The following is a 24,869-nucleotide window of genomic DNA, read 5'->3' as shown; positions in this document are numbered from 1 at the left end:
ATGAAAAGCCTCTTTGTTTTTGCATATTTACTAGAAAATTTTTTTTTAAAAACCACTGAGAACTAATTGTAATATACTCAACATTAGTCATAAAGCAAATGTCGAGTACAAAATACTTAACCAAAAGAGGTAAATAATAGGGCAAATAACTAAAAACTTCATATTAGCCTCATAGATTGTCTAGTGCAGGGCTTTAGACTACCAAGTTTTTTGTTTGTTTTTTTGTTGTAATTAATTTATTATTTTGGCTGCGTTGTGTCTTCATTGTTGTGCACGGGCTTTCTCTAGTTGCGGCGAGCAGGGGCTACTCTTCTTTGCGGTGTGTGGGCTTCTCATTGTGGTGGCTTCTCTTGTTGCGGAGCACGGGCTCTAGGTGCACGGGTTTCAGTAGTTGTGGCATGTGGGCTCTAGAGCTCAGGCTCAGTAGTTGTGGCACACGGGTTTAGTTGCTCCACGGCATGTGGGATCTTCCTGGACCAGGGCTTGAACCCGTGTCCCCTGCATTGGCAGATGGATTCTTAACCACTGCACCACCAGGGAAGCCCTAGACTACCAAGTTTAAAAGGAAACAGACCCAGGTTTGATGTTTGCAGAGCAGCTACAGCACCTTATTAATTGGGCTTCAATGGAGCTAATGGCATTCTTGGTGCATAAATAAGAAAGTCATAGAGATTTTGTTCTAATATATTTTGTTGGGTATTGTACTCCTCTTAGTCTATTAAAAACAAACAAAAAACCAGAAAGCTTCTTTCCTTTTGTCTCCCCAGTTACTCCCAGATGTCTTTTAAATACTGATTAGATACAGTGTTAACATGTCAAATAAGAAGTCCCAAAGAGTACTTTTGGCAGAGTTCGACTAGTATGGGTGTACTTTAGAACATTTCTCAATTTCTGTGGAATTCTAAATGCTCTGGGGCCAAAAAGACCCAGTAAGTTTGGAAAATACTGCTTACTAGAACTATCTCTTTGATGATTTATAGGTAATATTTATTGAGTGGTTAATATGTGCCCAATGTTGGGCTGTTTTATGTTCGTTATTTCCCATAATCCTCATCATTACCCTAATGAGATAGGTTAGTGGGGATGTGCTTTTGAATCGGTTGAAACTCTTGCTTAAGGTTATACAGCCAACAAAAGGTGTGTTATACTTTGAGGATTGGTATTCAAGAGTTTCAATCATTACTAGTCTTCTTCAGAACTTTGTATTTTTTGGTACCCTAAATTAGCTATATCCACATTCGTATTACATCTGGTACATGCTAGAATCCAGCTCAATCCAGTCCATTTGAGAGGCTGAGGTGAGAGCTTCCAACAGCAAATGATGAACCCCTTTTACCTGGGTTTGTGTTTTTTATTTCTCTCTCATACCAATATTCATTTTTCATGTTCATTATATATACAACTCCAGCTGCAGGAAGATTTTTATTTGCTCTCACAGAGAAGAGCACTTGAGCCCTAATTACCCGTATATCCTTCCTTTTCCTTCCCATTAATAAGACTAATCATGCTCTAATACTGCTATTATGCCACCCGGGAGAAGTCCATTTTTGTTCCAGAACCTGCTTGTTTGGTTTTACCTTTGTCCCTGTGAGCCTTTGCAGGGACGACCATGGCACAAATAACTTAAAGTGGAATACTGCTTCTTCAAAAATATTTCAAAGCTAAGATGACCCACATTTTATTAAATTTGCAAGCCATAGTTAGATTTTATTGCAGCAAGGAAGGCTGGACTTTTGCAGAGTTTCGTTGCAACAGATTTCGGCCTGTCTTAGAGAAGATTGCTAAGTACTAAATTATTTTCTGGGTTGACTTGATTTTAGTATTTCCAAAGCCATCACTACTCAGACTTTCCAGCCCAATTACCCAATGAGAGAAGGAAGGAGATCACTTCAATAGACTTTTTGTTAGGGTCCACAAAGGTGCCCCTCTTTGCCACTGGGGGTGAAGAATAGAATAAGCCTTTCTTTGAATTTCTCATTATTGAGAATTCAGGAAGTTCGTGAAGGGGTGAATGAATGTAAGAGAAATGTCTCAGTATTAAATTTGTTGCCCTCATTTCTCATTACTATAATTTATCCCTTTTGTTCAGAATCAGATCTTTTTCATTGACACATCATCATGTGAGAGATTTGTTGGGGAGAGAGATGAGATGTACTGAGCTGTTGGCCACTATGAGTTCCTAAAATGTAAATATCAGGTGAAGCTGTACACTTTTAAGATACTGCTTCTTTATTGTCACATTTTCTCACCTAACAGAATGAGTATATTATTGATGCAAGGTGAGCTGTGACAAAGCTTCTTTTCAGCTTTTCCTTTCTGGGGAATGTTTGTTTCAGCTGTGGGTAGTTAAACTAAAGCCACATCCAATTTTTTTTTCCCCAGTGAACATTATAAAATGTTCATATTCAATGCATTTATATGAGAGGAGTTAGTGGTAGGGTGTGGAGAGGACTCTAAAAATTCAGTCAGAGTCAAATATTGAATGGATGGGAAAACAAATCCAAGGCCCTAGCTCATTAAATGGTTTCCTTGTGGTCAACAGTGAGTGGGCAGTGCAATAGCTTCTAAGCTTCTGTTTTATAAAGATCGGTCTCAAGGGGGAGAGGGTGGATGCCATCTCCTCTTTATGGAAAAACTGGTGAAGCAGGAGATTTGTAGGGATGGCATGTTTGCTACTTTTGCTCTTGAAAAGTAAACACCAAGGAAAACAAAACATTTAAAAATCAATTTGTAGACTCAAGACGTAGAAAACAAACTTATGGTTACCAAAGGAGAAAGGGGGTGAGGGAGGGATAAATTAGGAGTGTGGGATTAGCAGATACAAACTACTATATATAAAATAGATAAACAACAAGGTCCTACTGTATAGCACAGGGAAATATATTCAATATCCTATAATAAACCATAGTGGAAAGGAATATGAAAAAGAATATAATGTATGTATAACTGAATCACTTTGCTGGATACCGGAAACTAACACAACATTGTAAATTAACTATACTTCAATAAAAAAATTTAAAAATTAATTTGTAATTCCCAAACATTACCAGCTGTCCTCCAGAACTTCCCTCTGTAGCCCAGCATGACCTCAGGCAAGCTTCCATAGATAATGGTTATATGAAATAGTCATAATTACTCAGAACTCATGTCGATTCCAAGATAGTGTAAGACACAGGGCAGGGCAGCCTTTAAAATGTTCACTGTGACTCACAGTTAGAAACATTTTAGAGTTGGACCCAGTGCATCTACATTTAGAAACATTTTGGAGTATGACCCGCATGCATCTGAAAAGAAAATTTCATGAAAGAGTGATGACTCTTACTATGCTAATGTACTCCTGCTTCTTCTCTTTTTTATTCTATTCAGTTTTATTTCATTTAGAAAGAAAGAAAGAAAGAAACCTTGTCTTGAACCACCAGATCAATTTCGCTACCCACAAATGGGTCATAACCTACAGTTTAAGAAAGACACCTCCAGTCTGCTCCCACGAGCTCGCTGCCGGGAAATCCTGGCTGCCCTCAGGTGAAAGCTCTGACAGCTAACCCAGATAGTCTCCAGCAAAGCTGGCCCAGACCTTTAAAAAATTTATTTATTTATTTATTTATTTATTTATTTTTACGACTTCATGTAGCCTGACCATCCTCTCTCTGCAAGCCAGTGATTTGACAGGAAGAGGGAAGTTTACATATGTGCCTTCTCAGCCGTGGTCATAACACTGGAACAGCTGCTGCCTGATTCTAATCAGCTGAATCTGAGCTCTGCAGAGCTGGGTGTTTCCTAGATCCACGGTAATGCTGCATCTAATTCTTTGTTATGGGTTAGAGGGGAACATGGACTTTCTGAGGATATGTATATTTGGGGCATGTGGGAAGGAGAGAAGGAATAGGAGGCAGAATGAGACATTTCCTCTTGGAAGGGGGTGGTGAGATTCACCTTAAAGCAAGAACAAAACCCTGTGCTTATATTTTTTATTCAAACGGTGATTTGGAGCAGGGAGTAGCCTCTTTTATTTATTATTTGCTGCATTTGTTTACCTTCTGAATTCTGGTATTTACACTAAGCCAATATAAATGAAAAAAAAAATCACACCCATTCGGTAAAGCTATAAGGAAGAGATAGGGAAAAGAAAAAAACCCAACAGTCCAGTTTAACCTTTGGCGCCTGTGATGTATGTAATGCTGCAGGATACCATGCAGAGTTACACAGTGTTTATCTTTAACATTATGTCCTCGTTCATATGCTTCACGCTGTCAGTTTTGCAAAGGGTTAGGGTAATTTTTGATAGTTCAGTGGTGTTGCTAATCAGAGTGTCTTCTGAAAGGAAGGCTCTTGGCCATGCATAGGAATCAAGCCTTTCTCAGGAGAGAGGCAGAGTCAGACACCGTCGTGAGCCGCCTTCTTCCTTCTTACCGTGTTTCTGTATGTGGGTTACCTGAGCTCTCAAGAGCCGTTACCGCAGAGCCATGCTTAGCAGTAGCAGCGTGGTGGTGAGGCGTCAGCCATGCAAAGTGAGGCCTTGGGTGAGAGAGGCCAGGACTTGGTGGTGGTGGTGTTTTCTCTCCAGTGTCTAAAACAGCTCCTGGCATGTATTTGGTGCTCAGTGAATATTTGACAAATGAATGAATAAATAATTATCATAATACAGAAAAGGTAATAAGAGACCCAGGAACTGATCTGGGCTGGGGACAGGGTAAGAAAGCACATCATCCTTTGAAAGAATTTATTCCAAGTCTGGGAAAAGAGAATCAGTGATAAGACAATCTTACATTCTTGCAGTTGATAAATTACCATGAGCACACGGGGTAGGCACTGGTGATGTCAACATACCGAGAAGGGGTTTTTGCTGTCAAAGAGTCACAGTCTAGTTGGAAGGGACAAAGGTTACAGCACAGCACTAGGGGTGTTGGCCGGAAGGGCCTTCATGGAGCACCAGGCTGGGATTGGGGACAGGCAGAGTTTGGGAAGATGAACAGGCATTAGACCAGCAAAGGAAGGACTGAGAAGGACTTTTTAGGCAGGGGAAGGGCCAAGCCCAGAGAAGTAGGGGGATACAGGTCACCACCCGGGTGGTCCAGCATGGCCAGAGCAGTCTCCAGAAGGCATTCGGGTTGAGATTTGAGGCCCTACTAGCCTGGCAGGGCCTTGTGCATGAGGTGTTTGTCTTCGATCCTGAGGGCAGTGAGAGCTATTGAAAGATTAATTAGATGCACTTAGTGTGCCTTGAAAGAATTTTGTGGTAGAAGTGGATCACAGGTTACAGCAAGATTAGAGGTGAAGGGACGGGAAAAACTAGTCCTCCTGCAGGGTCGGGGCAGACAGGCCCACATGCTGCCTTTTCAAAGGCATCCCAACTATAGCAACTTGATGGCGGCCAACAAAACAAAAACAAAACAAAAACAAAACCCTTAGTTCCAAGAGAAGACCTTTGTTGCAGATAGCTCACAAATAATAGCAGCAGTGAACAACAATAATCTAATACTAATTTCCGTTATGAAAACAGAAGGCTGAGCCGCTTTCTTAGCAACTTTTGCAAGACATTTAAATCCCTCTAGCTGGTCCTTTGTTCCTGTGTTGCCATGGAGTGTCAATAAGCCCAGCTCAGAATAACCCGGGCAGTGACATGAGAGGTGCAGCTTGCTCGCTGGCATGGTGGCTGGCCAGGTTATGCTGTTTTCATTGCTCCCGTCTTGGGAGGAGGACTGGGCAGCTGGTTGCCCGGGCAGCTGTGAAAGGTGTATGTCTCTTGACCGCCCAGAGTTTGAAAGGCAACCCAAACTTGCCTGCCTCCTGAGCATGTGCAGCTCGCGTTTGAGCAGATAGCAACTGAAAATAGCCCCCTGCACGCCTGTCCCTTGTACACCAGCCCCTGGCCGACTGCCATTTAAGACAGTGTGGGCTCCCTGGGTGGATAGGTGAGGGGCTGAGCGGATCTCAGGGGTTCTTAGGAAGATCCTGGGAACTTTGGCCCTGGCTTCAAAGGAAACGAAAAAGCAGCAGGCTCCTCTGAGCAGTTCCACTGGGCACTTTTGTGGTTAGTGGGTGGCCACAGTGCTTGCATACGTGCAGTATGTGCTGAAGACGCCGTACAGTTCTCCGTGCTCAGCCAAACTGGGGTCCGACAAGCAGACTGAGAGGTATATGTTTTCTCTGGGAGGGAAAGGCTTTCCTAAAACACTCCTAGACGGTAGCCATCATGGTGTACCCTGCCTCAGTTTTAGAGAGGGGAGGCATTGAGTTAAAACTATTTTGTTTGATTTTCTACGTGCTCTTTAATCCCCAGTGATTGTCAGTAGGTCACTTCTACAAGGTGGCTCTTTGCTAGATGATTCTTGCTCAGCAGTCCAAATGTGGGCACAGAATAGAACCAACATGTTAGGAGCTGTCTGTTTCCCTTTGGGACTCTTTCCGTGTCCTTCCGGGCTTTCATCTCTGCTGCGGGCTTGCCATCGTTGGGCAGGCTTGGCACGCCGATGTGGATGGAAGCAGGCTCTGGAAGGAAATACTTCTGAAATGACTGGTGGTACTCAAGCTACTATTTAAAAGTGACCCTTCTTAGAGTCGTGGGTTATCTTTAGGCCATCAGCGCTCTACAACCACAGGAGCTAAAAGGGAGTCTGTGGAAACTCTGGCCTGTTGCTCTCGCCTTGGTTTGTGTTTAGATATTCTTGCTCCTCAGCCAGTGGCCTCGTGACACATCTCAGATTTAGCTGTCTTTCTTCTGCCAAGGTCCAAGATTATTGTGGAAGCTGGGAATGGTGTGCTGTGCCACAGAGACTGGGGTGTGGGGGGAAGGCATGTGTGCTTAAAAAGCCAGTTCTGGTTTACAGCATTCTGAAGAAAGTCTTTCTGTTTCTACCTTGAGTGTAGGCACCTGGGGCCTTTCTGTGGGCTCCGGGGTGAAAAAGAATAAGCTCAAAATGACCTGCACTCAACTGTCTTATGGTGACTGTAGGCTCTTTAGTCTCTGATGAGGAAGCCAATCTTAAGCGTGTTGAATTTGGGAGTTAATGAATTCTTGTGAACCTTATTAATTAGACTGATGGGGTAAAGAAGATAGGCAAGACAAAGATCAAGTTATAAAGGCTGGAATACAGATGCACAAGGCATGTATTCATGGGACGGAAGACATAGGATTCCTTCTTTCTTTGATCTTTCATGGAGATCTGGACCTGGTAGGGCCTTGGGACAGGACTGGGAAATTGGGAGATAGGGAAGCAGCAATACCAGAGGCTTGGGCTCTTCCCCAGTTTTTCACCCTTGGCTATCTTGATCTCTTTGGCTTCATTTGGGCTGGAAAGAAAATAGTCTAGAGATTACCTTGTTCCCTCTGCACTTTTCTCTGGGATGGGGTAGTGTAGGGAGCTAGAGAGGAAGAATTTAGCTGAATTTAACTAATTCTAGACATTTTCGCCTTTAGCTCTGGGTGCCACGATGCCTAGAGGCTGGCATTCTAAGACTGTTGTTAACAAATTGGAGCCGTGCCCATCTTTTGAAGGGTTTATCTCTGTGATTTGAAAGCTTCCGGAAAGGGTGTGGGGTTGTGGTGGCGGCTGGCGGATGGTAAGCAGAGCAAAGGTTGGCAGCCTTGGAGGTTCTGTCCCTGATTCCCAGAGAAAAAGGTCACGTAGGGCAGTGGAGGAGAAACAGAAGTGGGAGCTGGCCCTTCTCTGCTGTCCATTCCCATGTAGAGCCCTCGTTTAGGGTGCCCTGTAAAACCAGAATTTTCAGTGTAGAGCCTGGGTAGGAAACGCTTGCTGGAGCAGCCGTGCACTCCCCAGATATCGCGGGAGGAGGGGGAGACAACCAGAAAGAGTCAGGAACACCTTTTCCCACACTGTGATCGGAGCTTCTAGCCTAAGACATGCTATAGATGGTACCACATCACTGGCTCTCCTGAATCTGAACAAGGAGTGACTTCTCTGAAATGTTTATAATTTCTCAGCTTTTTCCCCCTTCTTCAGTCTGTGGTCCTCTCTGTTACTCTCCCAACAAGTAGAGCTTCACTCAGATGCAAGAATTGTCAATACCATGTGGGGTGGGCTGCGGTGGGGTGCTTTTCATTAGGCCTCATAATCATGTGTTTCTCTGAAGTGACGATTCAAGAAGTTTGAAGACAAAATGAAGAAAGGGGTCATTATTTCCCCCCTTATGAAGGAGTCGCTTCACAGACATGGCATATGTGTTAAAGCTAAGTCTTTGCTATGTTCAGGGAATCATAAAAAGCATGGAAGAGACAGACCAGTATCGTCTCAGGTCATACCCCACAGTGCTCTTTAACCTGTTAGTCATTTAAACACAGACTGAGTTTTTGGCTTTGAAATAGAAGGTGAGACTGCTGCAATAGGCTTAACTTACACGGATTATTTCAGAGACCAGGAGTCAGCCCAGCCACAAAATAAACAGATGGAATTCTTTTTTTTTTCCCCTCTCAGCTTCAGCAGTTCAAATGCAGGGTGACTTAGGAATCCTTATCACCTTCAGCAAAGCAAGAAGGGGAAACTGATGTAATTCACTCTTCCTCACTCCCTGCTGAAAATGCCATTGTTTTCACTGATAGGAGAAAAAGGGCAGCAGAGACCAGGGGCATCTTTGTCCCTGCTGAGCAGGCAAGTCCTGCAGGACCTCCCTAAACTGGCTGAAGCCAAGGCACTCGTTGTGTTTTGGTCATCCTCATCACCGTAGCATCATAGTAGCCAAAAGTCCTCAAATCAGTCATCCAAGGAAGGACCTCCCATAAAAGCCTTGCTGTTCTATTGATGTATTAAATTACGCCTTGTTTTTGGAACTCTTGCATTTTACCTCTTTCTTCCAACACACAAACAAGCAAACACAAAACCTACCACACCACAGAAAGTACTGATTTTCCACACTTGTAAGCCTGAGGAGGTGAGCAGGTGTGACACTGTGGCGAGCTCCTGTAGGGAGAAGGGGTTTGCACAGACATGCTGGCTCGGTGACTAAGCCTTGCCTGAAGATCTCTGCTGACATTTAAAGACTTTATAGGCTCAGTCTTCTCTGAAAACCAGCATCATGTCTCTTCCCACCTCTAAATCCTGTCTGTGAAGAGAAAATTCATTCTGAAACCAACGTTCATCAGGCTTGTCCTCCTGCCAAGTGCTGAGGCAGCTGTGCAGAGCCTAACAGTGAGCAAAGCAGGCTCAGCTCCTTCCCTCATGGGGCTCACAGTCTGCAGGGAAGACGTGGACGGTCAGCAGCCATGCAGACACACCCATGTGAGTGCAGACAGGTGGCTCCTGCTTTACATTTGGGTGTGTGAACAAATGCTTCTCTGAGGAGGTAACAGGTGAGGTGAGGTCTCAGGGGAATATGGGCACACACTGGGTGGATGGGGGCGTCGGCAGGGAGGGAGCCGAGCGTCCCACATGGAGGGAATTCCACACCTGACAGACCTGAGCTCCTGAAGCGGGAGGAGCCCTTCCCAGAACCGAGGGGATCTGAGGGGAAGCTGAAGAGGCAGAAAGCAGGTCAACCAGGGCTTTTGTAGGCCGGGGTGACCACTGTGTCTCCCCTCCTTTTTTTTTTTTTGGCAGCTTGCGCAGCTTGAGGGATCTTACTTCCCTGACCAGGGATTGAACCTGGGCCACGGCAGTGAAAGCACCGAGCCCTAACCACTGGACTGTCAGGAAATTCCCTGCATCTCCTTTTTTAGGGTCATGGAATCAAGCTTGTTCATCTGAGTGGGGGTGAGTCTGGTCAGCTCAGTGAGGGAACACTGGAGGAAGAACACATTTGGAGTGGAGGCATGATGAGTTCAAAATCGTGGAAACCCTACCATCATTTTTTGTTGTCATTATTCTAATTTGTATGTGATTCTATTCAAACGCCTCTATTCTCTCTCTTAACTCCTGGAACATATTTGCTTCTTGGCTTTTACAGCTTTACCAAGTATCGATTTCTCTGATCAGGAAAAAAATATATGATTTGGTTTCTCTAAGTGGATGTTTTATTATAATGAGAGCATTTAGGTACTTGGGTGTCTTTTGTTTCTGGACATAGAGCCTGCCTTCGTGCCAGGCCATCAAATGCCCTTCACTAGGCATTCCGGACAGACCTTTGTGTTTCCGTCTTAGGAGCAGGCTTGCTGGCAGTGATACCTGGCATTGCAAAATCCTTCCGTAAGCCTTTGTTTAATGCCAGAGATCTCAAATGCTTTCTGATTCTGGAGAGATGCCACACTGCACTCTCGGATTAGGAGCTGATGGAAGGACTCCCATATCTATGAGCCTAATATAAGCTGTCATTTCAAATGAATGAATCGTTTATACTGTTGGAAAGAGTCCAGGGATGTTTGGGGTTCCTTTTTTAGCCTATAAAGTTCTGAGCTATTGGACTTTTATAGCAGTAGTCTAATAACTGCCTATTATTTGTGCTGCTTTGAGTCGAGCCTACAAGAGATTCAGCCTGTTTCTTTTGCTGACTCCTGGGATCACGGCTACAGGCTGGTTGACTTGGACCATTTTCTCATTTGTCTTTTCTGTCAAGGACTTTAGTGGGAAACGTGGGGTTTTGTTCACCATTTAGAATGATCATCAGTTTAAATGCCTTAGAGTATTCTGGAGTACGTGACTGGGCAGGTGGGCGGGAGAGCATGGAGAGCCGTTTGTAGCTTGTGCCCAGATTGCTCCAGTCCCACTTAAGACATAAATGCGGGTACTCTTACTACGAGGCACGAGATTATCCCAAACTGTGGACAGTCTTTTTTTTTCTTTTTTTAATTTTTTTTTTTTTGCGGTACGCAGGCCTCTCACTGTTGTGGCCTCTCCCGTTGCGGAGCACAGGCTCCGGACGCGCAGGCTCAGCGGCCATGGCTCACAGGCCCAGCCGCTCCGTGGCATGTGGGATCTTCCCGGACCGGGGCACGAACCCGTGTCCCCTGCATCGGCAGGTGGACTCTCAACCACTGCGCCACCAGGGAAGCCCTGGACAGTCTTAAAAAGTCCTCGATGCTCTTTGCTTTGCCTCTTCCTCTGCCAGTTTAGGATTAGGCTGTGAGAGTAGGTGTGTCCAGATGGTGAGCGTGAGTATCGCTCAGAACAAGAAAAATCTTTTAAAAGTTTTGGCTGCGGTGAACCCCTGGGATTCTGAGCCTGTACTTCTGGTTGCGGAGCCAGCCCTGGCTCCTTCCAGGTGGTGCCGAGGACTCCCTGCTGCTCCCAGCCAGACGCGGGCTGCGAGTGTGTTCACACGGGCCTGGTTCTGGGGCTACAGAGGGCACAGGGTGCCAGCCATGACACTGAGTAATGCCGGGAGGTGCCTTTAGAACAGACAGTGTGAGTGAGCTCTGCACACAGGGAATACCTCTGGCTTGACGTTTCAATTACTCCATTATTTAAATGAGTGTCAATTAGGTAGCATAGACTGGCTGCCTTCTGCCAGGGCACTTCCTAGTTATTAGCACAGGCAAGTGTAAAATGCTTCATATCAGATGCGGTGCTTCCTGGCTGGACTGTTGAAAATCAGTCACAGAAGGTGATTATCCTTCCTCAGCGTTCCCTGATGTGTAGAGTATTTATATCCTGGTCTGAGAGATTAGAGGTCCACAGACCCTTGCTTGGGGCCCTAAAAAAGCTTTGTGATAATTCTGACACCTCCCCGACCCACCAGGCTACCCCAAATAAGATATCACAGGCCCACACATGTTATGGTTATTCCTAAATTTTAACAAGACCAAAACAGTGAGTCATAGGCATTTGGGGGGGCCTGCCGTGTTCCTTAGACTTGTGGATATTAAGATCTGAAAATGTTACTACCTTGCTTTTAACCTGCTTTGTTGAATTAGTAATCCTAGCTCAGAAAATCCTTTTGGCATCTCTTCGACTAATCCACTCTGTTGGATGAAATTGCCAAAGTGGCGTTTAACTGAAGTGTGTGCGTACGTGCAGACATGTGCATGGGTGTATGGGGTCATTCTCATGAATTTAGAGTCTTCATTTATATCTGGCTGTATATAAAAGAATTGATTCACGAAGGGCTCTGCTAATTAGTTATATGGGAATATACAAATTAAGAAGATTAAATGTTGGTGAAAAGCAAAATAGGAAGCAAAGTTGTTGAAGGTTTTGTACTTTTCCATTTGCTAACTGCTGAACTGGGCTTATGGTCCCCTCCATAGCAGGGATTGAGTTAATTATTACATATTACTGAGCTTTCTTCCTCTTTTTCCCTTTTTCCTGATTGTCGTGGGGGAGATATGAAAACCTTGGTTTTCGACTTAGTTTATGACCCCACAGGATAAGATCTGATTAAGATCTATACCTCGGGGGCTTCCCTAGTGGCGCAGTGGTTGAGAGTCCGCCTGCCGATGCAGGGGACACGGGTTCGTGCCCCGGTCCGGGAAGATCCCACATGCCGCGGAGCGGCTGGGCCCGTGAGCCATGGCCGCTGAGCCTGCGTGTCCGGAGCCTGTGCTCCACAACGGGAGAGGCCACAGCAGTGAGAGGCCCGCGTACCGCAAAAAAAAAAAAAAAAAAAAATCTATACCTCATTATGCCTGGATGCACTGCAGAGTTGCCTGTAGTGGGTTGTTGAATCTTACGAAAGATGGTATTTACTTGAGGCTGCTCAATTCTGGCAAAATTCTCTAGGCTACAGTTTAAACATCTGTCAGAAAGTCCCCACATCCTTTCAAAAGCTAGAGACCTTGGAAAGGCAGTAGGCCTCTTGCACCTGTGCACCTAGAGTTCAGTTTGGGCTGGAACTTTAAGAGCAGAGTTCACTCTGAGGGCACACCAGAGAAATTATTATTGTTATTTTTTTTAATTGACAATTTTGTATTTGAACCACAGAGTGTCATTAATTCTTTGGTACCCTGGACCATCCATTCCCATAGGATCAGTGATGAGTGAACCCTGTATGGTCTACGGTTACTGTTTGCTGTTGTTCCTGGGGGACCGTAGGTGCAGCGAGTGAATGATTCATATGCCTCAATTCATTATCAGCCTGTGATCAGCTCCTCTCCTATATTATTCTCACTTTACCCCTTCATCCTAACACTCACCTCACCTCCCCAACCCAGCATCAATAGGTACAACCCCCTTAATGTGTTTAGTATGTATTTTTGGATATCAATGACCTTTAACAATTATTTAGGGGTTTGAAATACGTTTGTGTTTCAAATTTACATAAATTGCTTTATTGCCCAGTTTTTGAATACAGTCTTTTTAATTCTCTGCTGTGCTCACAGATCAATATGACACCACCAACACTGCCCCTCACCCCACCCATCCATTTCCCTCCAAAGAATCATCACCTGTTGGGCAGCATAGTTGGCAACTCTCAGCCCAGCTTTGTGCCATTTGAGAGTGGCGAGCATGTCTAGACTCCCTAGAAATATTATCTTTCAACTTGCTTTTGGCAAGTGTAAACTTTTTGCTGGATTATGTCAACAGATATATATGTTTCTCATCCTCATAGAAATAGATTGGTGCTGGAATTTCTCTTGGACTTCTCTAGGCAGGGAGAAATAAAGACTGTCCCTTGGCACATTAAAGTTATTGCTCATTAAAAATGTCTGCGGGCTCTTGATCCTCGGGGGTGAGTCTGGTGACATACATACACTGTCAGCGGCTATTTTGGATTTTCTGCTTTCGGGCATGTCTTTGCTCTTGGATGAGCCCCTTGTGGTTTTCAAAAGACCTAGCAAGTCAATTATAAATAGAAGGCTTGTGTCTGTGTGTCTGCATGCCCTTACTCTGTGGGACAAGGCACCCACATTACAGTGGGCAGTGAACTATTTTTCACTCCTTTGAAGAGGGAAGAAGAAAGATGGAGAATGCTTTTTCTCTTTCTGAGGTAACCCACACCTCTACACACACCCACACAAATCTGTGTAAATGAATTTGACATTTTCAAAGACCTTACCTTAAGGTCTCCTCTTGAAAGCACAGCCATCCAACCTGTTATTTTAAGAAAGAAGCAGTTCGCTCACAGACCTGCTACAGAGGGTTCAGGGATTAGAGGGCAGCCTGTCTGTGCTGTAGTCCTTCGGAGGGAGTTTTGAAAGCTGACTCTCTTTATATGAACAGTGCTTTGGTGAAAGTGGTCTCATCAAGCTAATCAGTGGCCTCTAGGACTTGGCTGTTTACATTCTGTCTTCACTTTCCTTCCCCACTGGTGGAAACTGTGGGGACCCGCAAGTCTGAACTAATTATTCTAACAAAAGAGGGGAAAAGAAAGAGTGATTTGAAAGATGAAACTTCAAATGAGTGTTTTCAGAAAGAGGCAATTAGGAGGTCTGGTTCAGTGTCATTCACTGATGATCCAACTTGCACCTTGGACCCACCTGTGTGGGCTTTTCCTTTGGTCCCACTTGTTACCTTACTGTTCAAACATTGTTTTATTCCCTTTGTCTTTTGTGCCCTCATCCTCAATAATTGGTGCCAACTTTTTTCTGCCAGTTGAAAATGTTTAAGCAGTGTTTAATCTCGTAATTAATGTAAAAACTTCAGTGTTGTACTACTGAAAAATTAATCTAGACATTTAGCTGAAAATATTGATAATATGGATATGGAAGTATAGACCATGCATCCTTGGGAACTCTTACTGTACTGTTGTATTTCTGAAGCAGATAGGTGGCGGCAGCAATGTCAGCAATCCTGTATTAGTAGTTGATGGAGGTTCGTGTGGAGGTAACGGGAGCTGGTATTAACAGACGCCATATATTTAGGAGCCTTTTTTTCAAACACAAAATAAAGGTGATGAGCATTATGTTCTGGTAAAACATTTTATTTTGGTTCAAGAATCGGGATGTGAGAGCCCATCAGACCAGAGATACCATGAAAACCACAGTGGGAGAAGTTCATTTTCAGAAACCTGTGGACAGATGATAATCGTTCTTTGGCCTCGTATAGGATATAAAAGAGTACCCAGCTTATATCAACACATTCATATCTTGAGAAGTGATTATTATTTGGTGGTTGGTCAGCTGAGAGTTACAAGATAACAGAAATATGGAAATCATGGCCAGTGGTGATACTTCCCCTGACTTTGGTTAACGTGTTTGTAATGCTCTTGGAGACACTGTATCATTCCCCCAGTGGGGTTGAAACCCAGGCAGTGATTTTTTTGTTTTCCTTGCTCTCTTCCCTTTGCAGATGAAAAGCCCAAGGTTAACCCCAAACTTTACATGTGTGTGTGTGAAGGCCTCTCCTGTGGAAATGAGGACCACTGTGAAGGCCAGCAGTGCTTTTCCTCGCTGAGCATAAACGATGGCTTCCACGTCTACCAGAAAGGCTGCTTCCAGGTCTATGAGCAGGGGAAGATGACCTGTAAGACCCCGCCGTCACCTGGCCAAGCTGTGGAGTGTTGCCAAGGGGACTGGTGTAACAGGAACATCACGGCCCAGCTGCCCACTAAAGGTTCCCATGGACTTTTCTATTTCTAGATCAAGGGTTTTTGTCAGTATCGTCCTGATTCTGTGTGGGTTAAAGATGTAAGTAGCCACAAGGCTTTCCTCCTGCTGTTCCAACAGTGGGTGACAAGGGAAGTCCCTCTGGTGAGGAGGAGAAAGGCATGGCCTTTTGGAATCTACAAGGAGGATGGATGTTTTTGGGAAAGTGAGCAAGGTGATGTCTACCTTGGGGATGGCTCGGCTGACCAGATCTCTCTTGGTGGTCATGAGCAGGTGAACAGCTCCTGACATCCTTTTCTGAAAGGAGCTATGATGTCATAATTTCTGAAACAGTTCTGCTTCGTAAATGCTCATCTCTATGTTGAGTGTGTAGGGAGGAAAGTGGAACATAAGACTCTGATGTCTTAGTGGAATACCTTCCCTTCTTTATGAGGAAGGAGACAACCTGTATCTGATGCCCAGCAATCTATCACCGAAACTTGAAGCTGGGTGAGATTTCACATCAACCTTGTGGTTTTTGTGGAATCTTCTCCGTATTATAGTCAATATGGATTTCAGTCCTCCTCTGAAACTGTTTCCTCATAAAGTGAGCCCTAAATTGCTATCTCAGAGTCCCTGCAAACATGAATGTACCTTGGTCTTTGTAGACTCATTCCAAGCCAAATTTACTCTCTTAATATATAGTACATTTTTAATAGACATACTTAACCAATTTTGCACTCACAAAAGAAGAAATAAACAGTAGGAGAGGCTACTAAGAGCATCCATGGCCAGAAATGTCAGCCAGAAAGGGAGGAGACAGAAAAATGTAAAAAACGGATACAAGGTCATGTTACATAATTCATAATTTTTGAAGTTATGGTGAGGACCTTAAGGCATATAGAAAAGGTTAAAGTCTGATAAGCAAATAGGGTTCAATAATAAAAGAGAGTTTTTAATAAAAGAGATGTTTTTATAAGCGAGGTCAAGTATTTAATGGTTAAACCTAAAAGGGTACTTCATGGGATAAATTCTTAAACCTTGTGAGTTAAATTGTTATTAATAGAGTGGATGGACCATGAAGAAATGTCTGCATTCATGTAGAAATTATATCTGCAGTGTGAAAAGTTTCTAATCCGCAGAACACTCTGCCAGATTAGAGTTGTAACACAGAATTTATTTTCTTTACTTAAGGAATTTCTGATTTAATTAAGGAGGTGCAATATTCATAATTTAATGCTGTACATAATTAGCTTTACACTTTATCATACAAGTGACATCTGCCAAGTTGTTGATTAATTTGGGTTTGGAAAGTTAAAAGAAATTTATCAAGGAAGTTCGGCTTGAGATTGGATGGCTGAAGAGGCCAGGGACGTGGGAAGAGTAAGGCATACGTGGGGAAGAACAGGGCTTGGTGACGTGATGTCAGGAAAGGGTCTGAGATTCAGAGGTGATTATTGCCTTGGGATCTTTTAATTATGGACCTTCAGTATGCAACTGAGGAACTTTGATTTAACTCACAAGGCAAAGTGAATATTTGCTTGAGTGACATGTGAGTATTCGAGAGTATTCGAGTGAATGCACAAATGTTTGAATGGGTATGTCATAATGTCTGAGCCAGAGAGTGAATGAGTGATTAGGTGAGCGAGTGAATCAAGGATAGAACGTTTTGAGTGAGTGAATGGATGTTGAATAAGCGAGTTAGAGAACAGGTGAATGAATAGGTTCCTAGGCAGAAATCACGACGTAATAGCAATGAGAATTCAGCAGTAGACCTCCAAGATACATTGAAGAGAGAGACCACAGGTTGGATCATTTGGTCTTAACTCAGATAGCACTTGCTCATAGGAGTATTACAGCATAGTGTCTGTCTGTAAGGGCTTGTTGGTAAAACATCCTTACAGATCAAATCCAGGTTAAGGATAGTATCAGATTTGTGTAGTACTTTATATTTTAAAAACACTTTTCACATAGATGTATTAATAAGTTGGTTCTCAGTGGAATTTTTTCAAACTCCTGTTGTGTCTAAATGAATAATGGTTAAATGACTGGGCCGTTGGCCAGGTATTAGGAAGTCTTTTAGTTTCAACACTTTGTGACTTGTGAGACTGTGTGGTCAGGGTCAGGAGCGAGCTACTTGTCAGGCATTGGTTATGCTAAATAATATGTAAACAATGAGCCTTACGGCCAGTTACCCTTCTCTCTCCCATCTCCAGGGAAATCCTTTCCTGGAACACAGAATTTCCACTTGGAGGTTGGCCTCATCATTCTGTCTGTAGTGTTTGCAGTCTGCCTTCTAGCCTGCCTGCTGGGAGTTGCTCTCCGAAAATTTAAAAGGCGCAACCAAGAACGCCTCAACCCCAGAGATGTGGAGTATGGCACCATCGAAGGGCTCATCACCACCAATGTCGGAGACAGCACGTTAGCAGTGAGTTTGTGGCCCCAGGGGACCCCGAGCATAACAAAGATGGCTGAAGATGCTTTCTTATTTCAAGCACGAAATGCTAACCAGTAACTGGTGACTGGACAGTGAGTGCACACATGCTACTGGTCACTTATGTCTTCAGCAAGTATATGCCGGCACCCCTATGTGAGTTCAGTCTCCTCTACATGAGAACATTTATTTTAGACAGACATTTACATTAAATGAGGGAGTGGATTGATTTTAGTCGATCCTTGGTAGTTATTTTTCTTTTGGGAGTAAGGGGACAGGGACAGACAGTGGTTGCCTATAATTTTGATGGTGGGGGAGGGCTTGGAATTTATGGTGCTCAGTTACTCTAGTTTTAGCAGTAAAAGTGATTTCAAAAAAAGCACCTTTTGCTTAATATTAAAAATCATTTTCCCTTCTAGATTATTTCAGCGCCCTGTAATTTAAGACTTTTAAAACCTGACATCCAAAAAAGCAGCTATGAAATTTTTCGTGCTCCTGTGCCGCCCCCTTGTGGACTGCACTCATTTGGTTAAACCAGTGCTGTCCAATAGCAATACATGCGGCACATCTGTAATTTGAAATGTTCTAGTAGCCATCTTAAAAAAAGTTAAAAAAAACCTCACAGGTGATATTAATTTTAAGAATATACTTAACCTAACATATATAATTATTATCATTTCAACATATAATTAAAGAATTATTGAGATATTTTGCATCTTTTTTTTTAAACTAAATTTTCAAAATCTGTGTATTTTATACGTACAGCACATATCGGTTCAGATCAGCCACATTTCACTGTCTCAGTGTCAATGTGTGGCTAGCAGCTAGCCTAGCACATGGTTTGGAACCACTGTATTTGTATGTTTTAAAGTTCCTCTTTTGCACATTTTAAAATGATGAAATCACATTGAAAAGCGACTGTCTTCCTTTTTTCACTTTTTAAAATTGTTTGTCAAGTGTTAATTTTAAAGCACCTTTAAACTTTAAGTGAGAAAAGGATTGCATGCTATTGAATAGGTTACCATCGAGTGCCGAAAGGAAAAGTAAAAACATTCTCCAGGGGTACTGTGCTGAGTAGGATGCCCCCTTTAAAAAAGGTGAAGATTTGTGTTAGAAAGATGTTAAAGTCATGCCAGTACTAAATCGAGACTCTCCTTGTCATTGACTGATGAAAGACGGTCAAGGTGGTAGCTTTTAATGTGATTCAGTGTTATTTAATGCCATCACATAAGATCATCTGTATTAAGTCTTGTTCTGCTAGACGACAAACTTAAAAGTGTCTGGGAGTTCTGTAGTTAAGCCTTTTTGCTGGAGAAGACTTGCCCTCACCAGTCTTTGTAGCTCAGGTGCTACACCTGGACTACTACCCTTGGCGAGTTATTAAAACATTTGATGGTGGCTGATACAGGCTGGGAAATATCCCATCCTGCTGCCTTCCCCATCACTGGACCACAGTCAAGTGTACTTTTTTGTATGAAAAAAAAGGGGAAGGAACCTTGTTTAGCTTCCTTTTACCTACCTATTTAATTGTGCTACAGTGAAACTGGGAAAAGAGGAGATAAGGACATTTCATTCAAAAAGTAGAAAAATATAGTTTTTCTTTAGAAGTGTACTTAGAAGTTTGTTTCAAGTTTTAAGGCAAATTAAATGAATTCATTGAGTTAGGAGCAAGGACGATGCAAGGCTGAATCTTGACAAAACTTTAGCAGTAGTCAGAACTTTGTTCCTCAGAACTGCTAACATAACTAATCACATTGGGCACTGATAGGAACCTCTAGTGTAAATTATTATTTAAATGGCTTCTATAATTTTGAAAGCGGAATGCTTTCAAATATGCTAAAATAGTCTTCTCAACTCAACCGTTTTAGATGACAGTATATCTCGATATAATGACACAGTAAACAACACTGTTTAAAAACAAGTTGTCATTATTGGTCTACGTACTTGCTTATTTAAGTGATATTCTCATTTATATGACTCAGCAATGCGTACCTTACTAAACAGCTCTCCTACACTGAAAAAGAAGTCTTGGGATCCAAGAGTTGAAGTAGATGTTTGTTAGTCTTTGGTTGATTCCGCTCACCCTGAAGCCTATGAACTAGGTTTAGAACCAGGATTGTACATTATGAAAAAACAACACGTTAGTTCTATAGTAATTTCAGAATTATTCTCTCAAAAAAATTGAATGAATAAAGAGAAAAACGAACAGCAAAAGAGATAGGGAGATGTGAAACTCTACTTCATCTACATTCAGTTTCTTGTTGAATATCCATTTTGCGGCTTTTAAGGATTCTAAATTTCTTCCTTTAGATGTTCAGATTTTGGTAATTTTGCTGATCAACAGTACTTCACAGTGGTGCTCAGAGTAAGTAAAAGACAATGAGACTCAAACAAGGCAATGTATTAATGTAACAGGCCAGCTAAAATGTTTGGGAAAGGACAGCTTTGGGGAGTGTTAGATCAACATTACTGCAACCTTCCTACGATCACCATGGGCACAAAATTGTTTATTATAGATAATCCATTCCTGATTCAAAAATGCTTCTGCTTCTTGGCTTGCACTGAGAGTAAGAAGGGAAAATTTATGAATGAACTAATTGGGAATCTTTTTTGCAGTGTGTTCATTTTTAGAAGTAGATTTGGGGCATGGTTTTATGTTTCAATGAAAGTCATATTTTTTCTCTCTGCTTTGTGGGTAACTGACATCGAGAATGACATACAGTATATGAAATCATGTGTGAGAAACTTTTGAAAATTGTAAAGCACTATAGAATTTAAAGTCTTTCAATAAAAAAAATTTTTTTTTTTTTTTTAAAAAGTAGACAACTGTTAACAAAAAAAGAGAAATGACATAGAGGTGTTAATTTTGTGACTCTTGTTCCCCACCTACCTAGTAACCTCCATCCAGGTAGCTCTCTCTGCTTGAGTGTACCAGTCTGAGGACTCAGATGGCCACTGGAGTCTTTACAAGACAAACAACATTAGAGTCATTTGGTTCTTATTCCTAATTTGTTTGTTCCTTATTAGAGCTCCTTGGCATGTCAACTAAAGTGCATCCTTTGATAGGTATTCTGAGCAGGGCCGAATATGGTCAATTTTGCTCAGCTCTTGGACTTGAAGGCCTTTGATTTTTGCTCCACTTGCTCTTCTAGCTACTGTTTCCCCTTGGGCTCAGCCCTGCATGTTGGACTTGTTAATTTACATCTTTGACTTTGTCCACTCAGCTTCTTTCTTTATATATTTTCTTCTAAAACTCTGGATACAAGAAAAGACTACTCATCCCTCAGGAAAACCTATCCCATATTAGGAAAAGGGCTAGCTTCTGGTTTTCCTAAGAAATGAAACCAGTTCTTCCTCCAGTGGGGCTTTCCATGCACACGAACAGGCCATGTGTCCAGGACCACTGCTTCCATGCCAGTTACACCCACTTGCACGCTCATACTCTAACCTGGGAGCAGTTCCTCAATACTTTCTCTTCTTGTTTTGAACCACAGGATTTACTGGATCATTCGTGTACGTCGGGAAGCGGCTCTGGTCTTCCTTTTCTGGTACAACGAACAGTAGCCCGTCAGATCACACTGCTGGAGTGTGTTGGTAATTCTTTTTTCCCTTTCTTTGCGGGTTATGTGCCGTGGTTCTAGAAGTAGGATGGACCTTGGAAAATCTGCTTCGTGTTGCCTCTTGCTTGTTAAACATCAGGAGATGTGAGGTAGCCATGTGGTAGTATGCCTCTAATCTGTGACTTGTGTTGGAGCACTTGAACTTGGTGAAGTTCTTGTCAAAGAACTAGTATCCACTAGTATCCACTAGGCAGGGTACAGAGTGCCCAGTCAAAAGATTTCAGTTTTAAGTAGACCCTTCAGGATGATGGGAATGCTTGAAAATGAACTAACATGGCTGCTCCAGACCAGAGGCATTGGGGAATCTGAGGTAAGTCGGCTTTTGGACAGTAAACTTGGTTATTGCAATTTTATACTTCCTCTCTCTTCCCCTGCCTTAAAAAAAAATGAAATAAATGTACCAAAGCTACCCTTCATAACTGCTGTATTTAAACAAAAGCTGTGTACATTTCTCTGTGGCCTCTCACATTTTTTCCCATATTGGAACATATTTGTATAGAGATATAATCATAGTGTGTATATAATTTGTCCGTTTTCAGTTTTAAGCTCACACACATTTTCATGTATTTGTACACATCACAGGTATTTTAAAGATTATGTATTTGTCTATTGCGTGATAACTTTAACAATACTGTTTGAAAAATGTTTTGCACACGTTGCTTCTTTTGAGTACGCAGAATAAATTTCTAGGAATTGGGGTTCCTGGGTCAAAATTCGTGATTTTTTTTTTTTTTTGCGGTACGCGGGCCTCTCACTGCTGTGGCCTCTCCCATTGTGGAGCGCAGGCTCAGCGGCCATGGCTCACAGGCCCAGCCGCTCCGCGGCATGTGGGATCTTCCCGGACCGGGGCACGAACCCGTGTCCCCTGCATCGGCAGGCGGACTCTCAACCACTGCGCCACCAGGGAAGCCCCTCGTGATTTTTTATGGCTTGTCTTATATATTGCCGGATTGCCCTCTAGGAAGGTGGTGCAAATGCTTTTTTCTTTAAAGTCCTGATTTTTATTAGTTTTAGTTTTATGAGGTAGGCATTTGCAAGTCACATGACAGTTTTCATTAATTTCTCCTTTAGATGGCATGCAGGGATGGCCACAGTAGCAATAATGGATTAGAAACATCTCCTGGTTCTCCCAGTTTTGGGGGGCTGGCTTTGCAGCTCTTGCCATATCGTCTTTTGCTTTTGGGAGGTGACAGGCCAACATAGGCTGCCTTCACCACTTGGCTGCTATCCTCTGACTTTTCTTCCTGTTTTCATGGAAACCAAGACACCCCCAAATGCAGTAGTGGAAGGGGGTGGCGGGCAGAGGTAGTAGAAGTGACTGCCACCTTCAGGCACACAGGTGGCCAGCAGGAGCCTGTTGCCTTTTCTCTACGTCTGTAGCTACTGCAACTGTTTCTGAACTCCAACTTCATGCTTCTCCTCCACGGTGGACTGTGCGTAGAGAAACTAAAAGTGGAAAAGCCCCCACTTTTTTTGTGCTCACTGCTTAAAACCAGAGTTGTCCTCTTGTACCAGCTAACATCCTATTTGATTATGAACAAGGGTGGCTGGGCAGGGGTAAGAAGTGAAGGGGAACATTACCCCCCATCCTCCTGTCCCATGGCCACTCACCATTCACAGAGCAGCAGCCCTCATGACCGGTCCTCAGAGATGGACCCCAGAGTCCAAAGGGCAAAATAATACTGCACCTTTAAAAATGCATACTGTTTCCGGTTGTATAGATATTCTTCAGCATTTTTTGAAATAGTTTATGTTCAGTTATAGCATTTTATTGGTTCAGTGCTAAAGAGCCATGCCTTTCAGAAGCATCTTGTTGGTGTTCATGTAGTACAGGCTTGAATAAAAATGTATGTAATGAACTGTTTGGATAATATGTTACCATTTTTGGTTGAAAAACATGAGAAGTTGGACTAGATCCATTGTTACAGATGGTGATCAATGAACCTCCAAATTTCAGGTGCTTTAGGGACCCCCCCCCCCTTTTTGGGTCTCCATGGCCAGGACTTCTGGGCAGCTCTGCTTCTGTTTTCAGGGACTTCCGCATAAGGTTGCATTTGCAAAAAGCATTTGACAACTTAACAGCCTTTGAAAACCATTTAAGTAGGTTTCTGTTTCAATTCTGTCTACTTACACTGACATCTGTCTCTGTTTGCTCTAAAAAAAAGGATTTAAGGCAACTGTATAGTAATGTCCACAATGCCCTGGGATATTTTTCTCTCCTTCCTAATGAGAATATGAGGACAAAGGGCAAATAAAGATACAGAATGGAACCAAAGGCAGGAAAAGATGAGAGTTCTCTTTTGTAGCAGTCGATTTTGTAGATCTTAGCACTAGCCTTCATCTTAAATTACAAATGCTGGGCAATTGCTATGACTTTATTCCAATTAATCCTGCACTAAATACTACTTTTGTGACTTGACAGTGGCCCACAAAAGACCAACTGGCTTCATTTAACGCTCTTTTGGATTAGTCACTGGTATTTAGTAGGGACATTGCTTATCGTAAGGGAATCTAGATTGAGCAGTTTTGATTATGTTTTGATTATATCCAGACATTATCTCCTGGACAGACATGCTTTCTCTCTCCATGTTTGGGTTCTCAGCGACTTAGTTTTCCAGCAAAGAGCTGCATTCCTGTATATATAGGTGGTGCTGCAGCAGCTTATTACCAGCTGGGATTCCCAGCAGCCACTTGCCTTGGTAGAAAGCCCCGCTGCCCTGCAACTCATATCTCCTGCTGCATCGTTTTCCAGGTGCCGCGTCTGCCTTCACCTTGATCATACCCCGTGTTGATCCCCACAGTCTCGCGGTAATTCCCTCCTCCTCCCAACCTCCCTGATCACCTACCTGTCATTAAGGAGAAAAACGGGAGCAGACATAATCAAAACATAATCAAAACTGCTCAATCTAGATTCCCTTACGATAAGCAATGTCCCTACTAAGTACCAGTGACTAATCCAAAAGAGCATGTAGTTGACAAGCTGACAGTTGTGCTGGGGCTGCAGGAGGGGGCATGAACTCCTCAGATCAGATCACAACTCATCACCGTTTTTTGAAAATGTCTTCTCCAAGTGGCCTTTTCAGTGTCACCCACTTGTGGCATCACAGGGACCATCTTGCAAGCGAACACCCATGACCACTGTCAGAAATCGGGACTGTTCTGGGATTATGTGTTTAAGACTTTGCAAATCCTCTTTTGAAATATATCCTCCGCCAAGAAATCCTTTAAGGATGACAGTGGCTGTCTGTCGATCTCCTACACAGCATTGCTCTGTGTATGTGTGTGTGCGTGTGTGTGTGTTAATCCTTCAGAACACATATCTCAAACTCAGTGATCTCTTTTGTGAAAAATATAAATGCATATGTAAATTCACAAATGTGGACTCTTAGAAAATGCTGATGTTGATCCTTTATTAAGGGAAGGAATCAAGTAAGTTACTCAGTTAAGCCCCATACACGTATTTTGG

The 24,869-nt window shown here is 42.9% G+C and overlaps 1 protein-coding gene across 3 annotated transcripts in view; it reads left to right on the top strand.

Moving 5' to 3' along the window:
• ACVR1 (activin A receptor type 1) overlaps positions 1-24,869 on the top strand; it is a gene marked incomplete at both ends in the record, with an annotated part of 60,090 nt that overhangs the window by 4,142 nt on the left and 31,079 nt on the right. For 2 of the 3 annotated variants that reach the window (XM_079709962.1, XM_079709961.1), the window contains 3 exons: positions 15,114-15,377; positions 17,566-17,777; positions 21,278-21,377. In XM_079709962.1, coding sequence (XP_079566088.1) covers positions 15,114-15,377; positions 17,566-17,777; positions 21,278-21,377 — 576 coding nt within the window. Of the gene's footprint in view, positions 1-15,113; positions 15,378-17,565; positions 17,778-21,250; positions 21,378-24,869 lie in introns of all 3 variants that reach the window. The other variant, XM_079709960.1, reaches the window with a different exon arrangement.

The sequence above is a fragment of the Hyperoodon ampullatus genome, assembly GCF_949752795.1.
Source record: "Hyperoodon ampullatus genome assembly, chromosome: 8".
NCBI classification, from domain to species: Eukaryota; Metazoa; Chordata; class Mammalia; order Artiodactyla; family Ziphiidae; genus Hyperoodon; species Hyperoodon ampullatus.
Note: the sequence above shows the minus strand (reverse complement) of the source record. Positions and strands in the feature narration are given on the sequence as shown.